Here is a 26422-nt window from a genome sequence, read left to right on the forward strand (position 1 = left end):
GTATCAGCCTAGTCGCAGTGCATGGTCCGTTTTCCTCCCTCCTACCCTAGTCCTGTGCTGCAGGACCGTAACAGTTTGTCTAGCCCGAGAAAGCATAAAAAAACCCAAATAAACCCTCCCGGATTTCAGCAATATGAACAGCGTTTCTCGCTCAACGCCTGCAAACGGTTAATGTAGGAAGTTTCCAGCTTACAACAGCACGTGAGTAATTGCCCAGGGGTCCGCCCTGAAGAGCCTAAGGTGAGTTTTCCTGAATGTTTTTCTGGTAAACGGCAGGAATCGTTTTCGTTCAACAATGCATGTTTACTTTTTCGGCTTAGACCCAGGTCTTCAGGGACTGAATTACAGCGTGTGGGGATTATTATGTCCTTATTGCGAGAGGAGCCGCAAGTTTGGGCATTTTCATTGTGTCCAGATGACCCTTGTTTGGTGTCAGTAGAAACGTTTTTTTCTGCTATGGGGTTAATATATGACGATCCGGATCAGGTCGCCACAGCCGAGGCTAAACTCAGACTGCTGAAACAGGGTTCTGGAGACGCTGAGGGATATTGTACCCAGTTCAGACGATGGTCTTCAGAAGTCAGCTGGAATGATCCAGCACTTAAAAGTCAGTTTTTAGCAGGTCTGAATTACAGGGATAAAGACTTACTCATTGCATACCCTGCACCTGCCACACCTGAGGCTGCAATGCAGTTAGCCATCAGGGTGGATAGAAGATTGAGAGACAGGCAGAATGAAGAGAAGGCTTCAATTCTGCTGGGTCCAGTCTCTCAAGAGACCCCCCATGGACTATGGGGAACCGATGCAACTTGGCGCAATGTCCTCTCGTTCCCAGGAAAGGGAGAGAAGGTTCTCTGAGGGGCTATGCTTTTATTGTGGTAAGACTGGCCATTTTATCAAGCAATGTGAAGGTCGCATAAATCAGGAAAAGGAAAAAAAAAAAGAAAAGGCGGGTCAGAGTAACCCTCCCGTTCGTATTGCATTTTTACGGTCTGCAGGAGTTTCTTTTTCTGGTAGTTCTATCTGTCATGTTCATACTATGGATTTTCAAGTGATGGTGGACTGTGGGTCTGCACTAAATTTGATCGATCAACAATTTATAGACAAGTATAAGATTGAGTCTGTACCTTTTGTCATCCCCTTTTCCTGTTGTGGCGATTGATAACACTCTGCTAGAGCATGGGTGCGTTTCTCGAAAGGTCACCGGGTTTCCACTTGCTGTGAATATGGAGCACCAGGAATCTTTAGATTTGTTTGTACTTGATAAATTGCCTTTTCCAGTCATCCTGGGGTTGCCCTGGTTAAAAGTGCACAATCCTGTACTGGACTGGTCGTCAAATACTATAAGATCCTGGGGTCAGGAGTGTTATGGGAAATGTAGTGATGTACACATCGCTGCTGTGGTGAAAAATTAGCTATCTGAAGCCATTCAGGAATTCTGGGAAGTATTTTCTGAAGTTGAGTCACAAGCTCTACCACCGCATACAGATTACAATTGCGCTATTGAGTTCGTCCCAGGTGCTACTCTCCTTAAGAGTTGTTTATTTAATCTGACGATCCCCGAGAGGGAGGCCTTAAAGGAATACCTGTAGACTAGTCTTGCTGCAGGTCATATAAGACCCTCCAAGTCCCCTGTGGCTGTGGGATTCTTTTTTGTCAAAAAGAAAGATGGGGTCTTAGGCCGTGTTTGGATTTCAGGGAGATTAACAAGATCACTGTACGCAATCCTTACCCCTAGCCGCTAATTCCCGATTTGTTGAATTAGTTGGAACCAAGTGGTTCTCTAAGCTTGGTCTCCGTGGGGCATATATTTGCTGCGGGTTAAAGAAGGTGATGAATGGAAGGCAGCCTTTAATACCCCAGAAGGTCATTTTGAGTGCCTAGTAATGCCTGTCTGCCTTACAAATGCTCCGGTGTTCTTTCAAAATTTAATCGACATTCTGAGGCCGTTGATCGGTAGGAGTGTTATCGTTTATTTGGATGATATTTTGATCTACTCGCCCGATCTGGAGTCGCATTGGCAGAGTCCGCAAGGTTCTGCAGATTCTGAGAAAAAACACACTCTTTGCTAAACTGGAGAAATGCGAGTTTGCGGTACAGAAAATTAGCTTTTTGGGGTACATTGTTTCCAGTGATGGGTTTGAGATGGACCCGGTGAAGGTTCAGGCGGTATTGGAGTAGCCTAGACCTGAATGCTTGAAGTCAATTCAGAGATTCTTGGGATTTTCTAATTATTACAGAAAATTCATAAAGAATTTTTCTGTTATCGCCAAACTCCTTACTGATCTGACTAAGAAGGGTGCCGATACTGTCCAATGGTCCCCTGAGGCTGTTAAGGCCTTTGAGCATCTTAAGAAGTTTAGCTCTGCTCCTGTTTTGATCCAGACACACGAGACAAAACCCTTTCTGATAGAGGTGGATGCCTCATCAGTAGGCGTGGGGGCTGTTCTGTCACAGAAGGGAGAGGATGGGGTAGATCCCTGTGCATTCTTTTCTAAGAAATTTTCGGAGGCGGAGCTCAACTACGATGTTGGGAACCAAGAAGTGCTGGCTATTAAGCTTGCGTTTGAGCATTGGCGACATTTTTTGGAGGGTGCTAGATATCCTATACAAGTCTTTACTGATCATAAGAATCTGATCTATCTAGATGCTGCTAAACGTTTGAATGCTCGTCAAGCTAGGTGGGCATTGTTTTTTGCCCGGTTCCATTTCTCTGTGACATATACCCATGGGACAAAGAATGTTAAAGTTGATGCTTTGTCTCGAAGTTTCTCCCCAGCGGTTAATACTGAAAAGGAGGAATCTATTCTGCAGAAAGGGGTGGTGGTGGTGGCAGCTTTAGGTTCTGAGTTGGAAAATGGCTTTCTTAAAGCCCACGATGCAGCACCAACCAACACTCTGTATGGGAAATTATTTGTGCCTAAAGCCCTGAGGAGAGCTTTGTTTACGGAATGTCATAAGTTTTGTTTGGCGGGTCATCCAGGGATCGCCGAAACTAGAAATTCGATCGGTCGGAATTTCTGGTGGCCGGGGTGGCTAAGAGAAATCGTCAAGTGGGTGTATCAGTGTACCGTGTGCGCTAGGTCTAAGGCTTCTCATGCTCCAGCAGCAGGGTTGCTGTGCCCATTAGAGGTTCCTAGTTCCCCATGGACACATCTTGCAATGGATTTTATCACCGACCTGCCGGTCTCTGAGGGTTTTTCTGTCATCTGGGTTGTGGTAGACCAGTTTCGTAAGATGTGTCATCTGGTCCCGTTCTATAAATTACCCTGCGCTAAGACACTTGCCAGGGCATTTGTGAAAGAGATTGTCAGACTCCATGGTGTCCCCACAGACATTGTCTCCGATAGGGGACCACAGTTTGTGGCTCGATTTTGGCGTGCCTTTTGTGACAGACTTAAGGTACATTTGTCATTTTCGTCGGGTTATCATCTGGAGTCCAATGGACAGACCAAGAGGAAGAACCAGGACGTTGAGCAGTTTTTGAGATGTTTTATAGCAATCAGGAGATGTGGTCGGAATATCTACCATTAGCTGAGTTTGCTCTCAATAATCATACGTTGTCTTCGGATGGGTGTTCTTTTTTTTTTTTTTTGTTGTAGTGGGAAGCGTCCATTTTTCGGTCCTTTTTCTAGGATTGGGGCAGCGGTGCCTGAGGAGGAGAGTTTTTCTGGAAATTTGGAGAGGGTTTGGACCAGTGTGCGCCATAATCTGAATCAGGCTAATAGGAGGTCTAAGAAATATTTTGACAAGAAGGGAGGCGAGGTTTGTTGGTAACATGGTTTGGTTGTCCTCTAGGAATCTGCGTTTAAAGATCCCTTCTAAAAAGTTGGGGCCTAAGTTTGTACGACCCTTCAAAGTGGTTCAGATTGTCAACTCTGCAGCGGTGAGATTGGACATTCCTTCCTCCTGGAAAATTAATTCAGTTTTTCATGTATCTTTGCTGAAGAAAGATGACACGCCTGATAAGGTGGCTATGCCGTCTGCTCCTCCAATTAATGAGGACTGTGAGTTTGAGATTTCATGCATTGTTTATTCCAGGTGGCACAGAGGAGGCTTACAGTATCTCGTGTCCTGGAAGTGTTTTGGTCCCGAGGACAATTCCTGGGTAAAAGCTGTGGACGTCTCAGCCTCAAGATTAATTAAGGCTTTTCACAGGAGATTTCCAAATAAGGGTCGGCCTAGAGGATCCGGGTGATCCTCGTTAAAGGGGAGGTACTGTTAGAATCTGTTCAGTTTGTGACTGACATTTTCTTGTAGTGTTCTGGCTGCTGGTCTTTTCCCCTGGTGCTGGGTTTGTCTTGGGTCAGGTGATTGTATTACCCTTTATTAACCTGCACCTGTCTCCCATTCCTTGCTGGACAACAGTGTTAATGCGCTTGAAGTCTGGCTTGGAGCCTTGCTTTGCCTTCTGTGTGTTTAGTGCAGTTCTGGGACCTTTGGTTCTACTAGTCTTAGTTTCTGTTTTCAGTTTGTTTCTTTAGCCTTCTCTTTGTTTTCTATTAGGAATAGGAGGTGACCCGTTTTTGTATCCAGTCCTTAGATCTTTAAGGGACCCCCTTCCCCCTATCTATAGGTCTTCGCTTGAGATTAACCTAGGATCATCGGTGACTCGATTCACATGGAATGGGTCGCCCACTCCATCATAGGGTATCAGCCTAGTCGCAGTGCAGGGTCAGTTTTCCTCCCTCCTACCCTAGTCCTGTGTTGCTGAACCGTAACACATATCTCTGGAGTATACGCTGTTCTGCTACCATATCTTTGTAGTAAGCTCTGTTCTGCTCCCATATCTTTGTAGTAAGCTCTGTTCTGCACCCATATCTATGGCGTAAGCTCGGTTCTGCTCCCATATCTCTGGAGTAAGCTCGGTTCTGCTCCCATATCTCTGGAGTAAGCTCGGTTCTGCTCCCATATCTCTGGAGTAAGCTCGGTTCTGCTCCCATATCTCTGGAGTAAGCTCGGTTCTGCTCCCATATCTCTGGAGTAAGCTCGGTTCTGCTCCCATATCTCTGGAGCAAGCTCGGTAGTGCTCCCATGTCTCTGTAGTAAGCTCCGTTCTGTTCCCATGTCTCTGGAGTAAGCTCGGTTTTGCTCCCATTTATCTGGAGTAAGCTCTGTTCTGTTCCCATATCTATGCAGCAAGCTCCTTACTGTTCCCATATCTACGTACCAGCCTATTTTTAAAGCCTGTTATCTCTGCTGCTTTAATGCAATGGCCAGAGATAAGCAGGGAAAAGGAGGGCCACCGCAACTCGAGGGCCACTGCCTTGTGATTGCCCCCAGGCTGAAAAGTGCCAGCCAGCCCCTGCAGATCATCCTGTACATACCAATCTTTTTAATTTTCCTTCTATCCTTTTATTTTTTTTCCTCTTCGCCACGACAGCACCCACTGAGAGGGGATCCGCCCCCGGAACAGGAAACCTACAGAGAGATAAATGGGGCGGTCCCCCTTGCTCCCTCAGTTTGGTTTCCTGTTCCTGGATAGGAACCCGTAGAAGAGGATTCCTGGTCTGGTAGCCGCCTGCGTGCAGAATATGAGCAGCAGGGGCCCCAGGACTGGAGGCAGCATCGGGCGGAGAGGTGTATGTCCCCCCCCCCCACAGCTGGTAATGCAGGTGAGGCCGGAGGTGACAGTGGTGCCAAGGCTCACTAGGGGAGAGGGACATGGCTATACCCCCCCCCGAGGGGGCAGGCGCATTACAAAGTGCCATATGGGCATACTGGGCCGCACGCCCCCCCCCCGAGGCAGAAGAGCTCGAGCGCTGTGCTGAGCAGCGCCACCGGGAATCGTACCTGCGGCAGGGGTAATGGACCAGGACCCCGTGGATGGCGGGGCGCAGATGTGCGGTGAGCAGCGCCGGCCGTGCGACCAAGCGTTCCCCAGGTGAGGCAACCCGGAAGCGGTAGAGGACTTCCGGGGGTCAGGACAGCAGGCAGAGACCGCGGGACAGCGCCCGCGCATGCGCAGTGAGAGAAAAAAGAAAAAAAATGGTGGACAAAAAAAAATAGAGTGGAGCAGCTATAGCGAGGCTTTAAGAGGAAGCCACAGACACAGCGCTAGTGCGCAGTCATGTCGTCCTTAGATGACCCAGCTTCGCTCCCGTTAGGTCAGCCAGTGGAATCCCCACATGGCAGTAGACAGAGCAGCGTTACAAGGAGAAGCAATAGCACCAGGAAAAGTGGCAGTTCCAGGAAGGAATCTAGTGGTCCTTCCAGGCAGGATGAGCCCTTAGAGAAAAAACGCAAAGAGAAGAAATCGTCCCATGCCTCGCCTCAGCCTGGATCGCGGACACCGCAGCCGGTAGTTACTGACGAGACTCACGGGTGAGTGTTTTTAGTCAGAATAAATAATTGATGGCCTTCTTTTCTGGTCCATACCCCTTTAGGCTAAAAGAACGGAGAAGGCGAAACATAGAGAGTGTGCCTTATGTTCTCAGCCCCTCCCAGACGGTCACCCTAAGAGATTATGCCAATCCTGTATTGAGGAGGCCTTACAGGAGGAGGAATCCTCACGGAAAAAGTAGGATATCCGGGCAATGATAAGAGAGGAGCTACGGGCCTTAGGCGGTACCAGTAGTTTGGGGGGCCACTCCTCTGTGAGAGAAATGTGTTCGCCAAGAGGAAGAGTCTCACTGGCGTCAAATTCGCCATCAGAAACCGGGGATCTAGATTCCGATAAGTCCCAGGAATACCTTTCCTCAGAGGACGAGGACCAGACGTGCTTCCCCACGGACAGTGTCAGTAATTTAGTGAAGTCTGTCCGGAATACCATGGGGTTGCCAGAGAGTAAGGACCCCAAGACCCCTCAAGACATAATGTTTGCCGGCATTTCCCGTAGAAAGGTCCGGGCATTCCCAGTGGTCCCAGCTGTAAAAGAGCTAGTGAAAAGGGAGTGGGAGAAACAAGGTCAAAGAACCTTCCTCCCCTTAACGTCAAAGCGTAAGTATCCCTTTGACGATGAGGACTTAACAGCCTGGTAGAGAGCCCCCAAGGTGGATGCGGCAGTGGCCTCTACCTCTCGTAGATCCTCCTTACCGGTAGAGGATTCGGGAACTTTGGCTGATTCTTTGGATCGTAAAACCGATACATTCCTTAAAAGATCCTGGGAAGCATGCACGGCAGCCTTTAAGCCTGCAATAGCAGCCACGTGCACGGCTAGATCAATGTTGGTGTGGCTGAATGACTTAGAGGACAATATTAAGAATGGAGTAGCTAGGAACAGACTCCTTTCCTCTATGCCCCTCATTAAGGGAGCAGCGGCTTTCCTCTCCGACTCCTCCGCAGCCTCCCTCCGGTTATCGGCTAGAGTGGCAGGACTGACCAATGCTGGCAGGCGGGCCTTGTGGTTGAAGGGGTGGAAAGGAGACACACAAACAAAAACTAGACTGTGTGCTATACCCTGCCAGGGTAAGTACCTGTTTGGCACGGAACTGGATGAGATTTTGACAAAAGCGGGGGAGAGGAAGAAGGGTTTTCCTAACCCGTATGTTCCGTTCAACAGGAGGGCCTACAGGAAGCCGCCATTTGGTAAAAAGAAGGACTTTAGGCCCCAGGACCGCTGGGGAAATAAAGACCCCAAACAAAGGGGCAACCTATTCGGGAAACGTCCCTTCAGAGGAGACAGATCCCAATAAAACCATTACACCGGTAGATGGCAGGCTATTGAAGTTCAGCCGCCAATGGGAGAAGGTGACATCAAACCCATGGGCCATAGATATTGTGTCATCAGGCCTAAAATTAGAATTTGTTTGGCATCCACCGAACTCCTTCCTATTGACTTCTATGAAGTCCGGGACACAGCAGGAAGCACTGGAGATGGAGGTTGCAGTACTAACTAAACAGGTCCTGGTAGAGGTCCCAGAGGACGAAATAGGAATGGGCTTTTATTCTCCTCTATTTTTAGTCCCAAAACCAGATGGCTCTTTTAGGACCATAATAAATTTAAAGAAGCTTAATACCTTCTTAAAGCTGAGGTCGTTTAAGATGGAGTCGATAAAGTCTGCAATAAAACTTTTGTTCCCCAGGTGTTATATGGCAGTCTTGGACCTAAAGGACGCCTATTACCATCTCCCCATATATCGGGGGCACCAGAGGTTCCTGCGGGTAGCAGTCTGGTTCAGAGGTCGGATTCAGCATTTCCAGTTTGCGGCAATGCCATTCGGGCTATCCATGGCTCCTCGGGTATTTACAAAATTGATGCTGGAGGTGATGTCGTATGTAAGGCTGAATGACACCGTAGTGATCCCTTACTTGGACGACCTACTCATAGTAGGAAAGTCTGTTTCACAGTGCGAAGCCAGAATAACTAAGATTATCTCATCCCTAAAAATACTAGGCTGGTTAATTAACTGGGAGAAATCTAGGCTAGAACCAGTAACCTGTCAGAGGTTTCTAGGCCTACAAGTAGACTCCGTGGCTGAGGAGTGTTTTCTGCCGCACGCCAAAGTGATATCCAGAATTAATAAGATACGGAATACTACAGGAAAACCGGTAATATCATTAAGACGGGGTATGTCCTTGCTGGGGTCCTTGATATCATGCATTCCAGCGGTGCAATGGGCCCAGTTCCACTCCAGAGAACTACAGTGGGCTATTCTGAAGGAAACAGACTGCAGGGGCGGTTAGAGGGGAAGATGTCCCTATCGCCCGAGGTGGTTGAATCCCTAAGATGGTGGTTAAATCCTTCCAATTTATCGAAGGGGGTGCAATGGTGGGTGACTCCCTCCAAAATACTCACCACGGATGCAAGCCCCTTAGGTTGGGGGGCCCACCTAGAGAAGCACCTGGTACAAGACTGGTGGCGTAATGATGAAATAGAGTTCTCCTCTAATGTAAAGGAGCTAACAGCAATTTTCTATGCGATATCCCATTTTCTCCCGCAGTTAAGGGGCGCCCACGTAAGAATCCAGACAGACAATACCACCGCAGTGGCCTATATAAACCGACAAGGAGGCACGCGGTCAGTGCCACTGATGTCTATCTCGGGAAAGATCCTGGAAATAGCCGAGGTACATCTTCTCTCCTTGTCAGCACTCCATATAAGAGGAGTAGACAACTCCCGAGCAGACTATCTCAGTCGCCAAGCCCTATATCAGGGCGAGTGGGTCCTCAGCAGGCACGTCTTCGAAATGATAGCGTCAGAATGGGGCAGACCAGAGATAGACCTATTCGCGACCAGAGCCAACAGGCGCGCAAGAAGGTTTGCTTCACTCTACAGGTCAGACAACCCGGACATTCTAGATGCCCTCCAAGCACCCTGGACATTCCAGCTAGCCTATGCCTTCCCTCCAATGGTTCTACTACCAACAGTAGTCAGGAAGATAAGGCAGGAGAGGGCGAGGGTCATCTTGATAGCCCCGTTTTGGCCCAAGAGGCCGTGGTTTTCATGGCTGAGAGCCATGTCAGTAACCGACCCGTGGATCCTGCCGCTGCACCAGAATCTTCTCTCGCAGGGACCCTGCTACCATCCACAGGCCAAAGCCCTGCACCTAGCGGCCTGGAATTTGAAAGGGAGCTACTAAGGCAGAAAGGTTTCTCAAAGAACCTAATCAATACCCTGCTGCAAAGTAGGAAAGAATCCACAACGAAAATATATGCTAGAGTGTGGAGAAAGTTCCTGGCCTTTCACCCAGCAAAACTAGCCAGTGAAATACCTATTACGGCCATTCTAGAATTTCTGCAGAGAGGCTGAGAATTAAGGCTCTCGGTTAGCACTCTAAAGGTCCATGTGTCAGCCCTAGGAGCCCTATTTAACTATAACGTGGCAGCGAATAGATGGGTGACCCGTTTCATCTCGGCTTGTCAACGCTCGGAACCGGTGCATATTCCTCAGCTACCAGCATGGAACCTTACTCTAGTTTTGGATGCTTTCACTCAGGCACCATTTGAGCCCATAAACACAGCATCAATTAAGTGCCTCACTTTAAAAACTGCCACGCTAGTAGCCTTAGTATCGGCTAGAAGAGTGAGTGACCTTCACGCTCTGTCAGTAGACCCTCCATTCCTGTCAATAACACGAGACAGTCTGATTTTAAAGACAAACCCGTCCTACCTTCCAAAACGGGCAACGAAATTCCATAGATCTCAGGAGATATACCTACCTTCCTTCTATGAGAACCCGTCAACACAAGACGAGGTGTAATATCACACTTTAGATGTGAAAAGAGTAGTGCTAGCCTACCTAGATAGGACCAGTCCCTGGAGGCAGAGTAGGTCTCTTTTTGTCTCCTTCCAGGGCAACAGGAAGGGGTCTGCGGTTACATCAGGCACGATATCCAGATGGATTAGAGATGCGATCACAATGGCATACTTGGCAAAAGGAGAAGACCCTCCACTGGGGATTAAGGCGCACTCTACTAGAGCCATATCATCCTCCTGGGCCGAGAGAGCAAACGTCCCAATTGAACAAATATGTAAGGCTGCAACCTGGTCTTCTCCATCTACCTTCTATAGTCACTATAGACTAGATTTGTCCTCTACCGAGGATCTAACCTTTGGTAGATCAGTCCTTAACACGGTGTGCCCTCTCAAGTGATTATCTCTGAAAATCTCTCAGTGGGTGCTGTCGTGGCGAAGAGGAAAAACCGGATTACTTACCGGTAATACTCTTTTGTAGAGTCCACGACAGCACCCGCGCACTTCCCTCCCGTATAAATTTTTCACACATGGGTCTCCTTGGTGGTGGAGATTATGAGTTAAGTTAGATATGTGATTAAACTTAGTAAACATGAAAAAAAAAAAAAAAGCTACATAGGGGTAAGATAGATGAATCGCCCAAACAAATTGACTAAAACATGTATGGCGGTTCCTCCGTTGTTCTCGGTAACACGAACTGAGGGAGCGAGGGGGACCGCCCCATTTATCTCTCTGTAGGTTTCCTGTTCCGGGGGCGGATCACCTCTCTCAGTGGGTGCTGTCGTGGACTCTACAAAAGAGTATTACCGGTAAGTAATCCGGTTTTTCGCCATATTTTCCTTCCCCTTTCTAATCCATCACTCTTTATTTTGCCTATATCTTTCATCCCTTTAAATTTCGCCTTTTTTGTGTTTATTTTGTTCTTGTGTCTATATTACTGTGTATTTATATCCCCCCCCCTTCTTTACCCCATTTAAAGTAATTTTGTATTAAGGATTCTTTAACAAAAATGGTGCCCGCTCTGCGACTAAGACGCTGCTGAACTGTGCGTTTTTTTTTTTTTCTCTCGCATGTGAAAAGCTGCAGATACTTTATAGTACAGAATAGCTTTGATTCTGACTTAATAAACAGCACATAAGAAACGTGGCTTCACATCAGCACCAAAAATAGCGCCAGATAAGGGGGAGAAGCTTGTTATTGAGCAGTTTGGTGCGGATCCTGCAGAAAGCAAAACACAGTATTTTTGCAATGTGTGAACACGGCCTTACAGACACCAGAGCCGGCTGTCGTATAGTGAAGCTACATATAGGTGAGGACATTCTGGCTGCTATGATTGTGAATGAACAAAAAATAAATCCCCCGGTCCCGACTAGAGATGAGCAGGACACACAGATGATTCGCATCCTCCCGTTCAGCCGCTGGGTACCACTGACCTGCACTCTGGACCCGGGAGTCTCATCCCTAGTCACAACTGTCCCAGATACTATGGACAGTCCTGGATTTGGGTCTGGCCCTGCAGTATTAGTGCCCCTCTGACAACTCCTCCTGTCAGGGAGAAAGAAATCGTAGAGGGGTGTGACCAAAATGTGCATCTGTCCCTCTTTCAGTGCTTCAAAAGTTGGGAGTGATGGGTTACACGGCCGGACCCTGGTCTTAGTCCATGTAACTAGGCCTACTAGCCACTGCAGGCCGGAAGCCGGGCAGAAGGCACCGTGACCAATCCATACACAGCGAACATGCACATGCGCACTACTGTGCTAAACTGCCCGCTTCCCTGATGCTTAGCGCCCCAAATTCCAGCTATTTGATTGGCCAGCATCACTCCTGCTACATCTCCAGCTGTCCAATCACTTGCAGCAGTCGCTCTGAGCCCTCCCCCCCACCTGTCCCTGCACGTGAGGTTGTGCTGGTTGTACAAGGCGGAGCTCTCAGACTGCCTTTCTCCTCAGTGTTAGGTCGTTGCGTCATCACAAATGGGCGGGTTTCTTGGCGGCCGAGGGTCGCGGAGGCTGAGAGTTCGCGCAGGCGCACAACGTTATTTTACTTCACTCATTCTCTGGCCGACATCGTGTTTACTTCTCGCCCGGACATCGGGATAATGAAGCAGAACTCCAACGTGCCGGCGTTCCTGAGCAAGCTGTGGACGCTGGTGGAGGACGCCGACACCAACGAGTTCATAACGTGGAGCCAGGTAGTCGCCTTGTGCGCGGGGGTGGCAGCGGCCTGGGGCTGGCATGTTGCACCTCCTAGTCCAGGCCCGTGTATGGCCCGGTCCGTAGTAAGCCGCCCAGCTCCCTGCCCGCCAGGGCTGCATGCAGCGGGAGGCTGAGGGCCCTCACTGTTCCTCCATGTGGCTGCTCCCATGGCAGCTGTGGCCGAGTACAGGGCCCTGGCTCCCTGCCCAGTGAGAGACCCCCTGTCCTGCCTCACAGCCACCCTCCTTCCTTCAGAAGCCCCCATCTTCTCAGGTTGGGGGCGAATGTCAAACCCTTAGGCTAAGTTCACACGTAGCGGAACTCTCGCGGAAGTTACCGTGAGAATTCCATTCCGCGGGAAAATCGCATTTTAAATTCCCGCGATTTTCCCCTGGGAAAACTAGTGATTTACAAGTGTAATTAGCTTGCAGAATGCTAACGTTTTCCAAGCGATCTGTAGCATCGCTGGGAGAACTGATTGACAGGTTGGTCACACTCGTCAAACATAGTGTTTGACAAGTGTGACCAACTTTTTACTATTGAGGCCGCCTATGCAGCATCAGTAGTAAAAGATAGAATGCTAAAAGTAATAAAATAAATAAAAAATGGTGTTATATTCACCTTCCGGCGTCCCGCGCAGCCATTGCAAGCCTCAGCGATGCTTCTGTTCCCAGTAATGCCTTGCGAGACCTTTGATGACGTTGCGGAAGGTGAGAATAACAATATTTTTTATTCTATTTTTTACAGGGATATGGTAGCCACAGCCTGTTGGACAGTCTCCTCTCCTCCAGACCGTGGGTACCATCCGCAAATGTTCTGCTTACCTTTCGCATGGTGGGCACAGCCACATGCGGGAAGTAAGCGGAACAATGCAGTCCTATGGGTGCGGGATCGCCATGATTCCGCAAAATAATGAGCATGCTGTGGACTTTTCCGCGATGCGATTCCGCCACGGGAAAATCCGCAGCATTAGCACAGCATTGCGGAAACCCATAGGATTGCATGGGATGCTGTTTTTGTGTAAAGCGATTTTTGGAACATGCTAACGGTCACTGTTTGGGTGGCCCCGACATGTGCACAGGAACATCGGTGACTGCTGTGCGCGATGTCCATTCTATGCTGCAACTTTTCTGCGCTTTTCCAGGCGTATTCTGTGCAGAGTCTCCCTGAAAACAGTACAGTGCACATCGCCTTATGGCTCAAGCTGTCACTGACCAATCTGATTAATAACCTGTAATAAAACTGATAAAAAAAAAATTAAAACTTGGAGTTTTTCACGTGAAAGAGCCCTAAGGCGAAGTTCCTAAAGGTGCTGTCACACTTAGCGATGTACCAGCGATCCCGACCAGCGATATGACGCGGTCAGGATCGCTGGTACATCGCTAAGTGGTCGCTAGTGAGCTGCCACACAGGCAGATCTTACCAGCGACGGGGGTCGCTACTTACCTGTCACACTAGGCGATCCTGCGTCCTCCCGCCCGGCTCCACGCTCGTCTCTCCACAGGAAGCTGACGACGAGAAGCGGTCCTGAACGTTCTCGCGCGATCAGCGATAACCAGCGGGGGAGCCGGTCGTATGTAAGTATCAGACACAGCGATATCGCTAGCAATATCGCTATAACGTCACAAGTTATAGCGATATTGCTAGCGATATCGCTTAGTGTGACAGTACCTTAAGATGCATTTTATGCTGCAGCATTTCTACGTGAATTTTTAAATTAAAGTAACTTGTAGTCTTTGTTTTACAGCTTTTCCCCCCAGCTGCTGGTTTTTGCCTCCTTTTTGGATGTTAGGTTGTAAATAAAACCTTTCTGGATTCTTCCAGCATTTACCCCTTAGTGACGGAGCCAATTTGATACTTAATGTTCGGGGCAATTTTTACAATTCTGACCACTGTCACTTTATGAGGTTATAGCTCTGGAACGCATCAACAGATCCCACTAATTCTGACATTGTTTTTTCGTGACAGATTGTACTTCATGTTAGTGGTAACATTTCTTCGATATGACTTGCGTTTATGAAAAAAGCAGAAATTTGGTGAAAATTTAGATAATTTTGCAATTTTCAAACTTTTAATTTTTGTGCCCTTAAATCATATAGTCATTTCCCACATGTCTATTTTACATCAGCACAATTTTTCAAATATATTGTTTTTCTTGTTAGGACGTTATAAGGGTTAAAAGTTGACCAACAATTTCTCAATTTTCTAATAAAAATTACATAACTTTTTTTAGGGACCACCTCACATTTGAAGTGAGTTTGGGGGGTCATTAAGAGAGAAAATACCCAAAAGTGACACCATTCTATAAACTGCACCCCTCAAGGTGCGCAAAACCACATTCAAGAAGTTTATTAACTCTTCAGATGCTTCACGAGAACTAAAGCAATGTGGAAGGAAAAAATGAACAATTTACTTTTTCACAAAAAATTTACTTTAGACCACAAAATTTGTTGTGCAATTTCTCCTAAGTACGCCAATACCCCGTATGTGGGGCAAAACCACTGCTTGGGTGCATGGCAGGGCTCAGAGGGGAGGAGGGAGCACTGTTTGACTTCTTGAATCCAAAATTGGCTGGAATCAATAGTGGGTGCCATATTGCGTTTGGAGACCCCCTGATGTACCTAAACAGTGGAACCCCCCCCAATTCTAACTTCAACCCTATTCCCAACCCTAACTCCCACACCAGAACCCTAACCATAATGGAAATAAATACATTTTTATTATTATCATCTAACTAAGGAGGTGATAGGTTATTTTTATCACTGTGATAGGGTCCTATTGTTGCCAGGTGCCCGCAGGCAGATCTTGCCATTTTCTTCCCGGGATACGACACCAAGGCCCGGGGGGGCGCACATTTCTGTTCTCTGGCATGCTAGATCATATCAGAGGAGAAAGGAATAAATAGGAAATCAGACTTTTTTTTTGTGGTCACCATTATTCAGTGAAGAACGGCGATCGCAACACTGGGGATGGTAAAAACCGACCCGAATCATGTTCTCCAGGGTCTCGGCTACCCCGGTAGCCAAGACCCCAGATATTTTTCGACGCTGGAGGGACACTATACCCTTATTTCTCAGCACCATTAAAAAGCGGCGCTGAGGAATAAGTCCCCTTAACTGCTGCCGTTAAAAGGCGCATTGGTCATCGTTAAGGTGTTAATAAAAGTACTAATAAAGTCCTGTGTGGATTACATGTGTTTTATTGCATAAATGCTATAAAGGCATGTACTTTCTTTTTATATATACATTTTTTTTATTTTTTTGCATAGAAAAATCTGCTCAACCAGCTATCCATGCCAGAGCTTATGGTGAGCAGTGACTGTAACTGTCAGTGTATGACTGAAAATCTGCAGCACTCAAGAGGAAACTGGTTAATTTTCTCCCTGTAGCTGCACTGTAATATTTACCTACAGATTAACGCTATATTTGCAATTAAATGGTATTTTGAAGTGACTGGTTCGCAGCTTTATCTTGTGGGTAATGAGGGCAGCAGGACCATGCTTTTCTACTGGTTTTGCACAAAAAGCACTTGTACGATGCTGTCATCTTCGCTATTAATACATGTTCGCTATTGATACTTTTGTTTTATATTTGTCTATTTCAGAATGGCCAGAGTTTTTTGGTCCTTGATGAACAACGGTTTGCAAAGGAAATCCTGCCCAAGTACTTCAAACACAATAACATGGCCAGCTTTGTGAGACAGCTCAACATGTGTAAGTAGGATGAAATCCCAGTGTATGATGGTTGTGGTCTGGCACAAGCAGAATGGGGCAGGTAACATTAGGGGACGTGATGAGACTTATACAAGCACCTCTTTGTGTTTACATGTGTGCGAGTAAGGCCATCTTTCCAGTACCAGATTATCAATTTGTGTATTATTATTTATTTATATAGTACCATTGATTCCATGGTGCTGTACATGAGAAGGGGTTACATACAAATTACAGATATCACAGTAAACTAACAATGACAGACTGATACAGAGGGGAGAGAGGACCCTGCCCTTTCGGGTTTACATGCTACAGGATGGTGGGGAAGGAGACAGTAGGTTGGTTGGTTGCAGCAGTTCCGGTGTTGGTTGAGATGATATCTCCGGTAGTGGTGAGGAGGTAGCGGGGTCATTGTACGCTGTAGGCTTTCTTGAAGAGGTTGGTTTTCAGGTTCCGTCTGAAGGATCCAAGTGTGGTTGATAGTCGGACTTGTTGGGGCAAAGAATTCCAGAGAATAGGGGCTATTCGGGAGAAGTCTTGGAAGCGGTTGGGTGAGGAGCGAATAAGTGTGGACGAGAGAAGGAGGTCTTGGGAGGACCGGAGATTACGTGAGGGAAGGTATCGGGAGATTAGTTCAGAGAATTATGGGGGTGACAGGTTATAGATGGCCTTGTAGGTCAGTATTAGTAATTTGAACTGGATACGCTGAGGGAATGAGAGCCAGTGAAGAGATTTGCAGAGGGAAGAAGCTGAGTAGTAGTGAGGAGAGAGATGAATTAGTCGGGCGGCAGAGTTATGGATGGACTGGAGAGGTGCGAGTGTGTTAGCTGGGAGACCACAGAAAAGGATGTTGCAGTAGTCGAGGCGGGAGATGATGAGGGCATACACAAGCATTTTAGTAGATTGAGGGTTGAGGAAAGGACGGATTCTGGAAAAATTTTTGAGCTGGAGGCGACAGGAGGTAGAAAGAGCTTGGATGTGCGGTTTGAAGGACAGGGCAGAGTCAAAGGTTACTCCGAGGCAGCGGACTTCTGGTACTGGGGAAAGTGTGATGTCATTAATTGTTATAGCTAGGTCGGGTAAGGAAGATCTGTGAGATGGAGGAAAGATGATGAGTTCAGGTTTGTCTACATTGAGTTTGAGGAAGCGAGAGGAGAAGAAGGAGGATATGGCTGATAGACACTCTGGGATTCTGGACAGCAGAGAGGTGACGTCTGGGCCAGAGAGGTAGATCTGAGTGTCATCAACATAAAGGTGGTATTGGAATCCGTGGGACTTTGAGTTGCCCCAGACCAAGTGTATAGATTGAGAAGAGTAGGGGTCCTAAAACAGAGCGTTGGAGGACTCCAACAGAGAGAGGAGGTGGTGTGGGAGTGGGAGATGCTGAATGTGCGGTTGGAAAGGTATGAGGAGATCCAGGATAGGGCAAGGCCTTTGATGCCGAAGGAGGAGAGGATCTGTAGTAGGAGGCAGTGGTCAACTGTGTCAAATGCAGAGGACATGTCTAGAAGCAGGAGTATAGAGTATTGTCCATTTGATTTGGCTGTAAGTATGTCGTTAGTAGTTTTGGTCAGGGCTGTCTCAGTGGAGTGGTGGGGGCGGAAGCCAGATTGTAGATTGTCAAAGAGCAAGTTAGATGATAGGTGGGAGGAAAGTTCAGTGTGGACGTGCTGTTCAAGGAGTTTGGAAGCGAATGGAAGCAATGATATTGAATAGCTGGACATAGCGGTTGGGTCGAGGGTTGGCTTTTTAAGGATAGGCGTGATTGTGGCATGCTTGAAAGCAGAAGGGAAGGTACTGGACGTTAGTGATAGGTGTATTTGTGCATTGTGCCCCCGATTCACTTCTGTATGTTTCTCTCCCATAAAGATGGTTTCAGGAAGGTGGTTCATGTGGACTCTGGGATTGTAAAGCAGGAGAGGGACGGACCAGTTGAATTTCAACATCCTTTCTTCATCCAGGGGCAAGATGAGTTATTGGAGAACATAAAGAGGAAGGTATGACTCAGGTTTCTTATAAGTGCTTCCCACCTCTGTTTGCTGAGACCCCTGGTAGTTAGCTGAAATTTTCGGGGGAAGCTGTAAAAGATCACCCATATAGATTCTTCCATAACGGCTATGGGTTCCAAAAGGGGCTATGACAGGTTTTTGTTCGAGCCCTGTGTCCTAAATTTATGTATTTACACCCATATAACTCTTGCAATTAGCGCTATTTCATAGTACCCTACGCTTTTCCCAAGCTAGCTAATCCCTAAATGTGTTTTTTCTTTCTAACTTTCCTTCCTGGGATGTTTCCTTTTGAGAGGAGTCGCAAACAAGTAATCACAGTGGCTGCACTCTCTTCTCTGCAGTGTTTATCTCCCTCCTGGAACAGGATGTCAACAGGGGGTAATGATAGAAGCAGTGAGTGACACCAGCATTCCCCCCCAATGAATTGTTTGAGACCAGTGATAGAAGGGGTGAGCCAGGACTGCTGTCACTCAATACTTCCATCTCTGCCCCCTTACGACATCTTGTTTCAAAATTAGATGAAAGAAAGTGTTAAAACCGTGAGGATAGAAATATATAGTGGGACATGAAACATAATATTAATAAAAAACCTTTATTATTAATAGATGGTTTAATAACACCATACACACAAACAATTAACCAAAGTAAAAATAACGGATATAAAATATTTCAAATTTGACCCACAAATAGTTTCTCATATACGTTTCTCAATCGGTGTATAATGCATAGACACAATATATAGTATAACCCAGTATACAGCACCAAGGTCAGCAGGGAACAAATTTCAACAAGATATGAAAGTGAAAAAATCATGAAAAATATCAAAACAAGTGTATATAATGTATACAACAATAGGATGTGACCTCAGTGTATAAAGTGCTTAGTGCCGATTCATAAATAGAATAGTGCAAAATACCACATTTTTATCATTGACTAGCTGAAGAGCCCAGCGTTGCCTAGGCATAGTAACCAACTGTGGTTAGTTATAATAAATTATGATTATATTGCACATAAAAGCTGTGCATCTAATCCTATCCTGTGTGATACTGACTGCTGAGCCGTGTATCTAATACTATTCTGTGTGATACTGTGTGCTGAGCTGCGTATCTAATCCTGTCCTGTGTGATACTAACTGCTGAGCTGTGTATCTAATCCTGTCCTGTGTGATACTAACTGCTGAGCTGTGTATCTAATCCTGTCCTGTGTGATACTGCCTGCTGAGCCGTGTATCTAATCCTGTCCTGTGTGATACTGCCTGCTGAGCCATGTGTCTAATCCTGTCCTGTGTGATACTGCCTGCTGAGCCATGTGTCTAATCCTCTCCTGTGTGATACTGCCTGCTGAGCCATGTGTCTAATCCTCTCCTGTGTGATACTGACTGCTGAGCTGTGTATCTAATCCTATCCTGTGTGATACTGACTGCTGAGCCGTGTATCTAATCCTATCCTGTGTGATACTGGGCTCCCCCTGCAGTCTGTGTCAGAGGGTGGTCTGTGTTGGCACGGTAATAAATTGTGTTATTTCCAGTTTTACAGAAGGACGATAACACCATAGAAATGATAAGAATAATAGGCCTCAGTTACCACAACTGTCTACAAAGAAAACTGTTGCTGATAGCAACCAATTACAGCTCATTTTTAATCTTTTAACCCCTTCCTGACATCCGACGTACTATCCCGTCCACGGTACCCGGGCCCGTATGACCGTGGACAGGATAGTACGTCTACCGCGATCAGCGGCGCCCACGTGGTGAGCGCCGCTGATCGCGGCCGGGTGTCAGCTGATTATCACAGCTGACACCCGGCACTATGTGTCAGGGGCGGTCACGGACCGCCCCCGACACGTTAATCCCTTGCACACCGCGATCAAACATGATCACGGTGTACCGGGAGTTAAAGGGAAGCATCGGCAGGGAGGGGGCTCCCTCCGTGCTTCCCTGAGCCCCCCACGGCAGCGCAATGTGCAGCGCTGCTGCGGGGGGCTCCTATCCTCCAGGCCCCCGAATCCAAGATGGAGACGGGGGCCTTCGGGGACCTGAGGAAGCTGGCTTCCTCAGTGCCTGCAAAGCGCAGGCAAGAGGAAGTTTGCTTCAATGCCTGTGACAGATTGCTGATCTGTCACAGTGATCTGTGATGTGACAGATCAGCGATCTGTCACAGGACAGTGATGTCCCACCTGGGACTATGTAATAAAGTAAAAAAAAAATTAAAAAAAAATGTAAAAATAAATTAAAAAAAATCGCCAAATAAATTAGTAAAAAAAAAAAAATATTCCCCAATAAATTCATTTTTTGAAAATAATAAAAAAAAACAATAAAAGTACACATATTAGGTATCGCCGCGTCCGTAATGACCCGCCCTATAAAACTGTCCCATTAGTTAACCCTTTTAGCGAACCCCTTAAAAAATAAAAATAAAAAACGAAGCAAAAAATAATGATTTATTATCATACCGCCAAACAAAAAGTGTAATAACGCGCGATCAAAAAGACGCATATAAATATCCATGGTACCGCTGAAAACGTCATCTTGTCCCGCAAAAAACGAGCTGCCACACAGCATCATCAGCGAAAAAAAAAAAAAAGTTATAGCTCACAGAATAAAGCGATGCAAAAATAATTATTTTTTATATAAAATAGTTTTCATTGCATAAAACCGACAAAAACATAAAAAAACGACCTAAATGAGGTATCGCTGTAACCGTACTGACCCGAAGAATAAAACCGCTTTATCAATTTTACCGCACACGGAACGGTGTAAACGCACCCCCCCAAAAGAAATTCATGAAACGCTGGTTTTTGTTCATTCTGTGTCCCAAAAATAGGAATAAAAAGCGATCAAAAAATGTCACGTGCCCGAAAATGGTACCAATAAAAACGGCAACTCGTCCCGCAAAAAATAAGACCTCACATGACTCAGTGGGTCAAAATACGGAAAAATTATAGCTCTCAAAATGTGGTGATGCAAAAACTATTTTACAATAAAAAGCGTCTTTTAGCGTGCGACAGCCGCCAAACATAAAAACCGCCATAAATAGTAAGTCAAACCCCCCGTTATCACCCCCTTAGTTAGGGAAAAATAATAAAACTAAAAAAAAAGTATTTATCTCCATTTTCCCGTTAGGGTAAGGCTGTGTGCACACGCTGCGGATTAGGTGCGGATTCATCCGCGCGGATTTTGTAAAATCCGCAGGTGAAACCGCAGGTCAAAAGACCTGCGGTTTTACCTGCAGATTGCTCTGCGGTTTTGTCCTGCGGTTTTTCATCTCCTCATTAGAGGAGATGGCAAACCGCAGGAGAATCCGCAGAAACAATTGACATGTCAATTGTTTCTGCGGATTGAAAACCGCAGATAATCTGCGCGGAAAATTCCGCACCGTCTGCACTGCGGTTTTTGATTCCCATAGGGAATCATGGTACTGGGGTCCGCAGCAGCCAAAACCGCTGCGGAACCGCAGCAAAATCCGCAGCGTGTGCACACAGCCTTAGGGTTAGGGCTAGGGTTAGGGCTAGGGTTAGGGCTCAGATTAGGGTTAGGGGTGTGTTGGGGTTAGGGTTGGAGTTATAATTGGGGGTTTCCACTGTTTGGGCACATCAGGGGCTCTCCAAATGCAACATGGCGTCTGATCTCAATTCCAGCCAATTCTGAGTTGAAAAAGTCAAATGGTGCTCCTTCCCTTCCAAGCTCTGCCATGCGCCCAAACAGTGTTTTACCCCCACATGTAGGGTATCAGCCTACTCAGGACAAATTGCAAAACAATTTTTGGGGTCCAATTTCTCCTGTTACCCTTAGGAAAATAAAAAATTGGGGGCAAAAATATCATTTTTGTGGAAAAAAATGATTTTTTTATTTTCACGTCCGAGTGTTATAAACTTCTGTGAAGCACTTGGGGGTTCAAAGTGCTCACCACACATCTAGATAAGTTCCGTGGGGGGTCTAGTGTCCAAAATGGGGTCACTTGTGGGGAGTTTCAATAGTTTAGGTACATCAGGGGCTCTCCAAACGCACATGACACCCGCAGACCATTCCATCAAAGTCTGCATTCCAAAACGTCACTGCTTCCCTTCCGAGCCCCGACGTGTGTCCATACAGTAGTTTTCTCCCACATATGGGGTGTCAGTGTACTCAGGCCAAATTGGACAACAACTTTTGGGGTCCAATTTCTCCTGTTACCCTTGGGAAAATGAAAAAATTGGGGACTAATTGATCATGTTTCTGGAAAAAATACCATTTTTTTATTTTCATGCCCTGGCATTATAAACTTCTGTGAAGCCCTTGGGGGTTCAAAGTGCTCACCTCACATCTAGATAAGTTCCTTAGTGGGTCTAGTTTTCAAAATGGGGTCATTTGTGGGGGGTTTCCACTGTTTAGGTACATTAGGGGCTCTCCAAAGGCAACATGACACTCGCAGACCATTCCATCAAAGTCTGCATACCAAAACGTCACTACTTCCCTTCCGAGCCCCGACGTGTGCCCATACAGTAGTTTTCACCCACATATGGGGTATCAGCATACTCAGGACAAATTGGACAACAACTTTTGGGGTCCAATTTCTCCTGGTACCCTTGGGAAAATAAAAAAATGGTGACTAAAAGATCATGTTTGTGGAAAAAATACGAATTTTTTATTTTCACGCCCGGGCGTTATAAACTTCTGTGAAGCACTGGGGGGTTCAAAGTGCTCACCACACATCTAGATAAGTTCCTTGGGGGGTCTAGTTTACAAAATGGTGTCATTTGTGGGGGGGTTTCCACTGTTTAGGTACATTAGGGGCTCTCCAAAGGCAACATGACACCCGCAGACCATTCCATCAAAGTCTGCATTCCAAAACGTCACTACTTCCCTTCCGAGCCCCGACGTGTGCCCATACAGTAGTTTTCTCCCACATATGGGGTATCAGCATACTCAGGACAAATTGGACAACAACTTTTGGGGTCCAATTTCTCCTTGTACCCTTTGGAAAATAAAAAATGGTGACTAAGAGATCATGTTTGTGGAAAAAATACGAATTATTTATTTTCACGCCCGGGCATTATAAACTTCTGTGAAGCACTGGGGGGGTCAAAGTGCTCACCACACATCTAGATAAGTTCCTTAGGGGGTCTAGTTTCCAAAATGGTGTCATTTGTGGGGGATTTCCACTGTTTTGCTACATCAGGGGTTTTCCAAACGCGACATGGTGTCCGATCTCAATTCCAGCCAAAAACGTCAAATGGCGCTGCTTCCCTTCCGAGCTCTGCCATGCGCCCAAATAGTGGTTTACCCCCACATGTGGGGTATCAGCGTACTCAGGACAAATTGCACAATAACTTTTAGGGTCCTGTTACCCTTGGAAAAATAAGAATTGGGGGTGAAAAGATCATTTTTGTGGAAAAAAATATGATTTTTTAATTGTATGGCTGTATGTTATAAACTTCTGTAAAGCCCTTGTGGGTTCAAAGTTCTCACCACATATCTAGATAAGTTCCTTGGGGGGTCTAGTTTCCAAAATGGGGTCACTTGTAGGGGGTTTCCACTGTTTAGGTACATCAGGGACTCTCCAAACGTGACATGGCGTCCGATCTGAATTCCAGCCAATTTTGCATTGAAAAAGTCAAACGGCGCTCCTTCCATTCTGAGCTCTGCCATGCGCCGAAACAGTCGTTCCCCCCCACAAATCAGGTATCAGCGTACTCGGGACAAATTGCACAATAACTTTTGTAGTCCAATTTCTCCTGTTACCCTTGGTAAAATAAAAAAAATTGAACCTGAAGTATTTTTTTTGTGAAAAAAAGTTAGATGTTCATTTCTTTTTAAATATTCAAAAAAATTCCTGTGACGCACCTAATGGGTTAATAAACTTCTTGAATGTGGTTTTGAGAACCTTAAGGGGTTCAGTTTTTAGAATGGTGTCACTTTTGGGTATTTTCTATCATATAGACCCCTCAAAGTGGCTTCAAATGTGATGTGGTCATAAAAATAAAATGGTGTTGTAAAAATGAGAAATCGCTGGTCAACTTTTAACCCTTATAACTTCCTAACAAAAAAAAATTTTGGTTCCAAAATTGTGCTTATGTAAAGTAAACATGTGGGAAATGTTACTTATCAAGTTTTTTGTGTGCCGTATCTCTGTGATTTAAGGGCATAAAAATTCAAAGTTGGAAAATTGCGAAATTTTCAAAATTTTCGCCAAATTTCCATTTTTTTCACAAATAAACGCAAGTTATTTGAATGAAATTTTACCACTAACATGAAGTACAATATGTCACGAGAAAACAGTGTCGGAATCACCGGGATCAATGGAAGCGTTCCAGAGTTATGACCTCATAAAGGTACAGTGGTCAGAATTGTAAAAATTGGCCCGGTCATGAACGTGCAAACCACCCTTGGGGGTGAAGGGGTTAAACAGCTCTGGGACAGCGTGGCGAGTTTTGAGTGGCGACTTTTGTGTTTCTACTTTTATGTGGAGAGGTTGGTGTATGTGTGGTGAAATGTGTGCAGAGGGTGGTATATGTGTTGAAGCATGTGGTAGTGTGTGACGCATTTTGTGTGTGTGTTCATATCCCCGTGTGTGGTGAGTATCCCATGTCAGGGCCCCACCTTAGCAACTGTACGGTATATACTCTTTGGCGCCATCACTCTCATTCTTTAAGTCCCCCTTGTTCACCTCTGGCAGCTGTCAATTTGCCTCTAGCACGTTTCCTTTCACTTTTTCCCCATTATGTAGATAGGGGCAAAATTGTTTGGTGAAATGGAATGCGTGGGGTTAAAATTTTGCCTCACAACATAGCCTATGACGCTCTCCGGGTCCAGACGTGTGGCTGTAGCTGCGACGGTGCGGATGCCAATCCTGGACATACATACACACCCACATTGAGCTTTATATATTAGATTAACATCACAAGTAAAGTAAAAAACAGTGAGACACAATGACCACAGTGCCATATATATAAAGTGCAGTGTATTCCTGGCTGGCATGAATGAAAAATAAATGCTATACACAGTGGTTAATTGCAGTGTCTATATACTGCTGGAATGAGATACTAGATAAAGAGCACAAGGTCTAAATATAATGCGTATAGGTCATGCACTATAATAGTCATATTGACCAAATCACTGGCAAGGCTGTTACCCATGTATTAATACCTTTGATATAAGATTATATAGCATTTATTTATTTTTTCTTCCATAAATTTTTATCTGCTGTGTTTCAAAATTAGAAGATGTGATAGAGATTGAAGCTGAGAGCAAGCACTGCACTTGCCTCTCCCACATCATCTATCCCTCAGGATCAGGACATCTTCAGAGGCCAACAATGCAAAAAACTGTAGCAATTGCTGTGCTGCCCCCCGATTACATCCTGCTCCTGGAGGGGTGATGACTAGAGAAGAGCGAATTTTATCGGCTCCCTGCTTATTTGGTAAGCTATAGCCCTTACCGAATAAGCTGCAGCGGGCACTCAGATACATGGAGCGCGTTAGATGTTCAACTCCGCAGCTGCATGTGTCACGGCTGTGTCACAGTCACAACACATGCATGGAGAGCCCCACACAGGCTCTCCATGCATTTGTTTGTGACTGTGACACAGTCGTGACACATGCAGCTGTGGAGTCAAACATACGATCAGCAACACGCTCCATGTACCTGGGTTCCTGCTGCAGCTTATTCGGTAAGCGCTAAAGCTGCCCGAATAAGCAGGGACCTGATTAAATTCGCTCATCTCTAGTGATTTGCTGCAGGGAGTGAGCGCAACCCCAGCTTCCTCTGACGTCCTGATTGAGACTCCTCTCAAACAGTATGTCACAGGGAGTGCAGTAAAAAAAAAACACATTTAGAGATTACATAGGGGACATTGTAGGGCATTGTGTAATAAAGCTAATTACAAAATTGGTTGGAGTGTAAAAACAGATTGGCTGCAGTGATCACGTGAAATAACAGTTTTGAGTAATTCCTGAGAGAAGCCAGTTCCAGCATTGAATGGGAGAATAGGCGTCATTTTCCAGGGAGATACAAAGGATTAAGAAGTAGTTGTCTGAGTTGTGGACAACCCAATTTAATACTACATGTGAAAATGAGAGAAACTTTGTAATTTATTTTATTATAGAAATCTACTCCATTCGCCACCTTCTTTCCTTTTCAAAATTCTCAATTCACAAGTAAATTCTGTTTTCAGTGAATACAGAGATTCCCATTACTGAGATGGGAAATGACAGCTGGTTCTCATAAAATTCTATGGAAAATTTGTATTTGTCTTCTCAAATTTTTAAAAACTTTTTCTAAGTTTCTACTATATTTAATAGTCCACGTATGGGACTTGAGACTGCGATCATCTGATTGCTTCTGCTATACATAGCAGTGAACTTGCATGAAAAGGCAGTGGAGTGATGGGATGTTAAAG

At 45.9% G+C, this 26422-nt stretch overlaps 1 protein-coding gene across 1 annotated transcript in view; it reads left to right on the forward strand.

The window, feature by feature from the left end:
* The first annotated feature begins 12088 nt into the window (after window positions 1-12088).
* The window catches only part of HSF2 (heat shock transcription factor 2), a 99914-nt gene continuing 85580 nt past the window's right edge, over window positions 12089-26422 (forward strand). Inside the window, exons 1-3 of the mRNA XM_073575736.1 lie at window positions 12089-12325; window positions 15933-16041; window positions 17908-18035. Coding sequence (XP_073431837.1) covers window positions 12233-12325; window positions 15933-16041; window positions 17908-18035 — 330 coding nt within the window. The 5' untranslated portion in view covers window positions 12089-12232. The remainder of the gene's footprint in view (window positions 12326-15932; window positions 16042-17907; window positions 18036-26422) is intronic.

This window comes from Dendrobates tinctorius, unplaced genomic scaffold, assembly GCF_039654945.1.
Source record: "Dendrobates tinctorius isolate UK_male_01 unplaced genomic scaffold, ASM3965494v1 ptg000046l, whole genome shotgun sequence".
Classification (NCBI taxonomy): domain Eukaryota; kingdom Metazoa; phylum Chordata; class Amphibia; order Anura; family Dendrobatidae; genus Dendrobates; species Dendrobates tinctorius.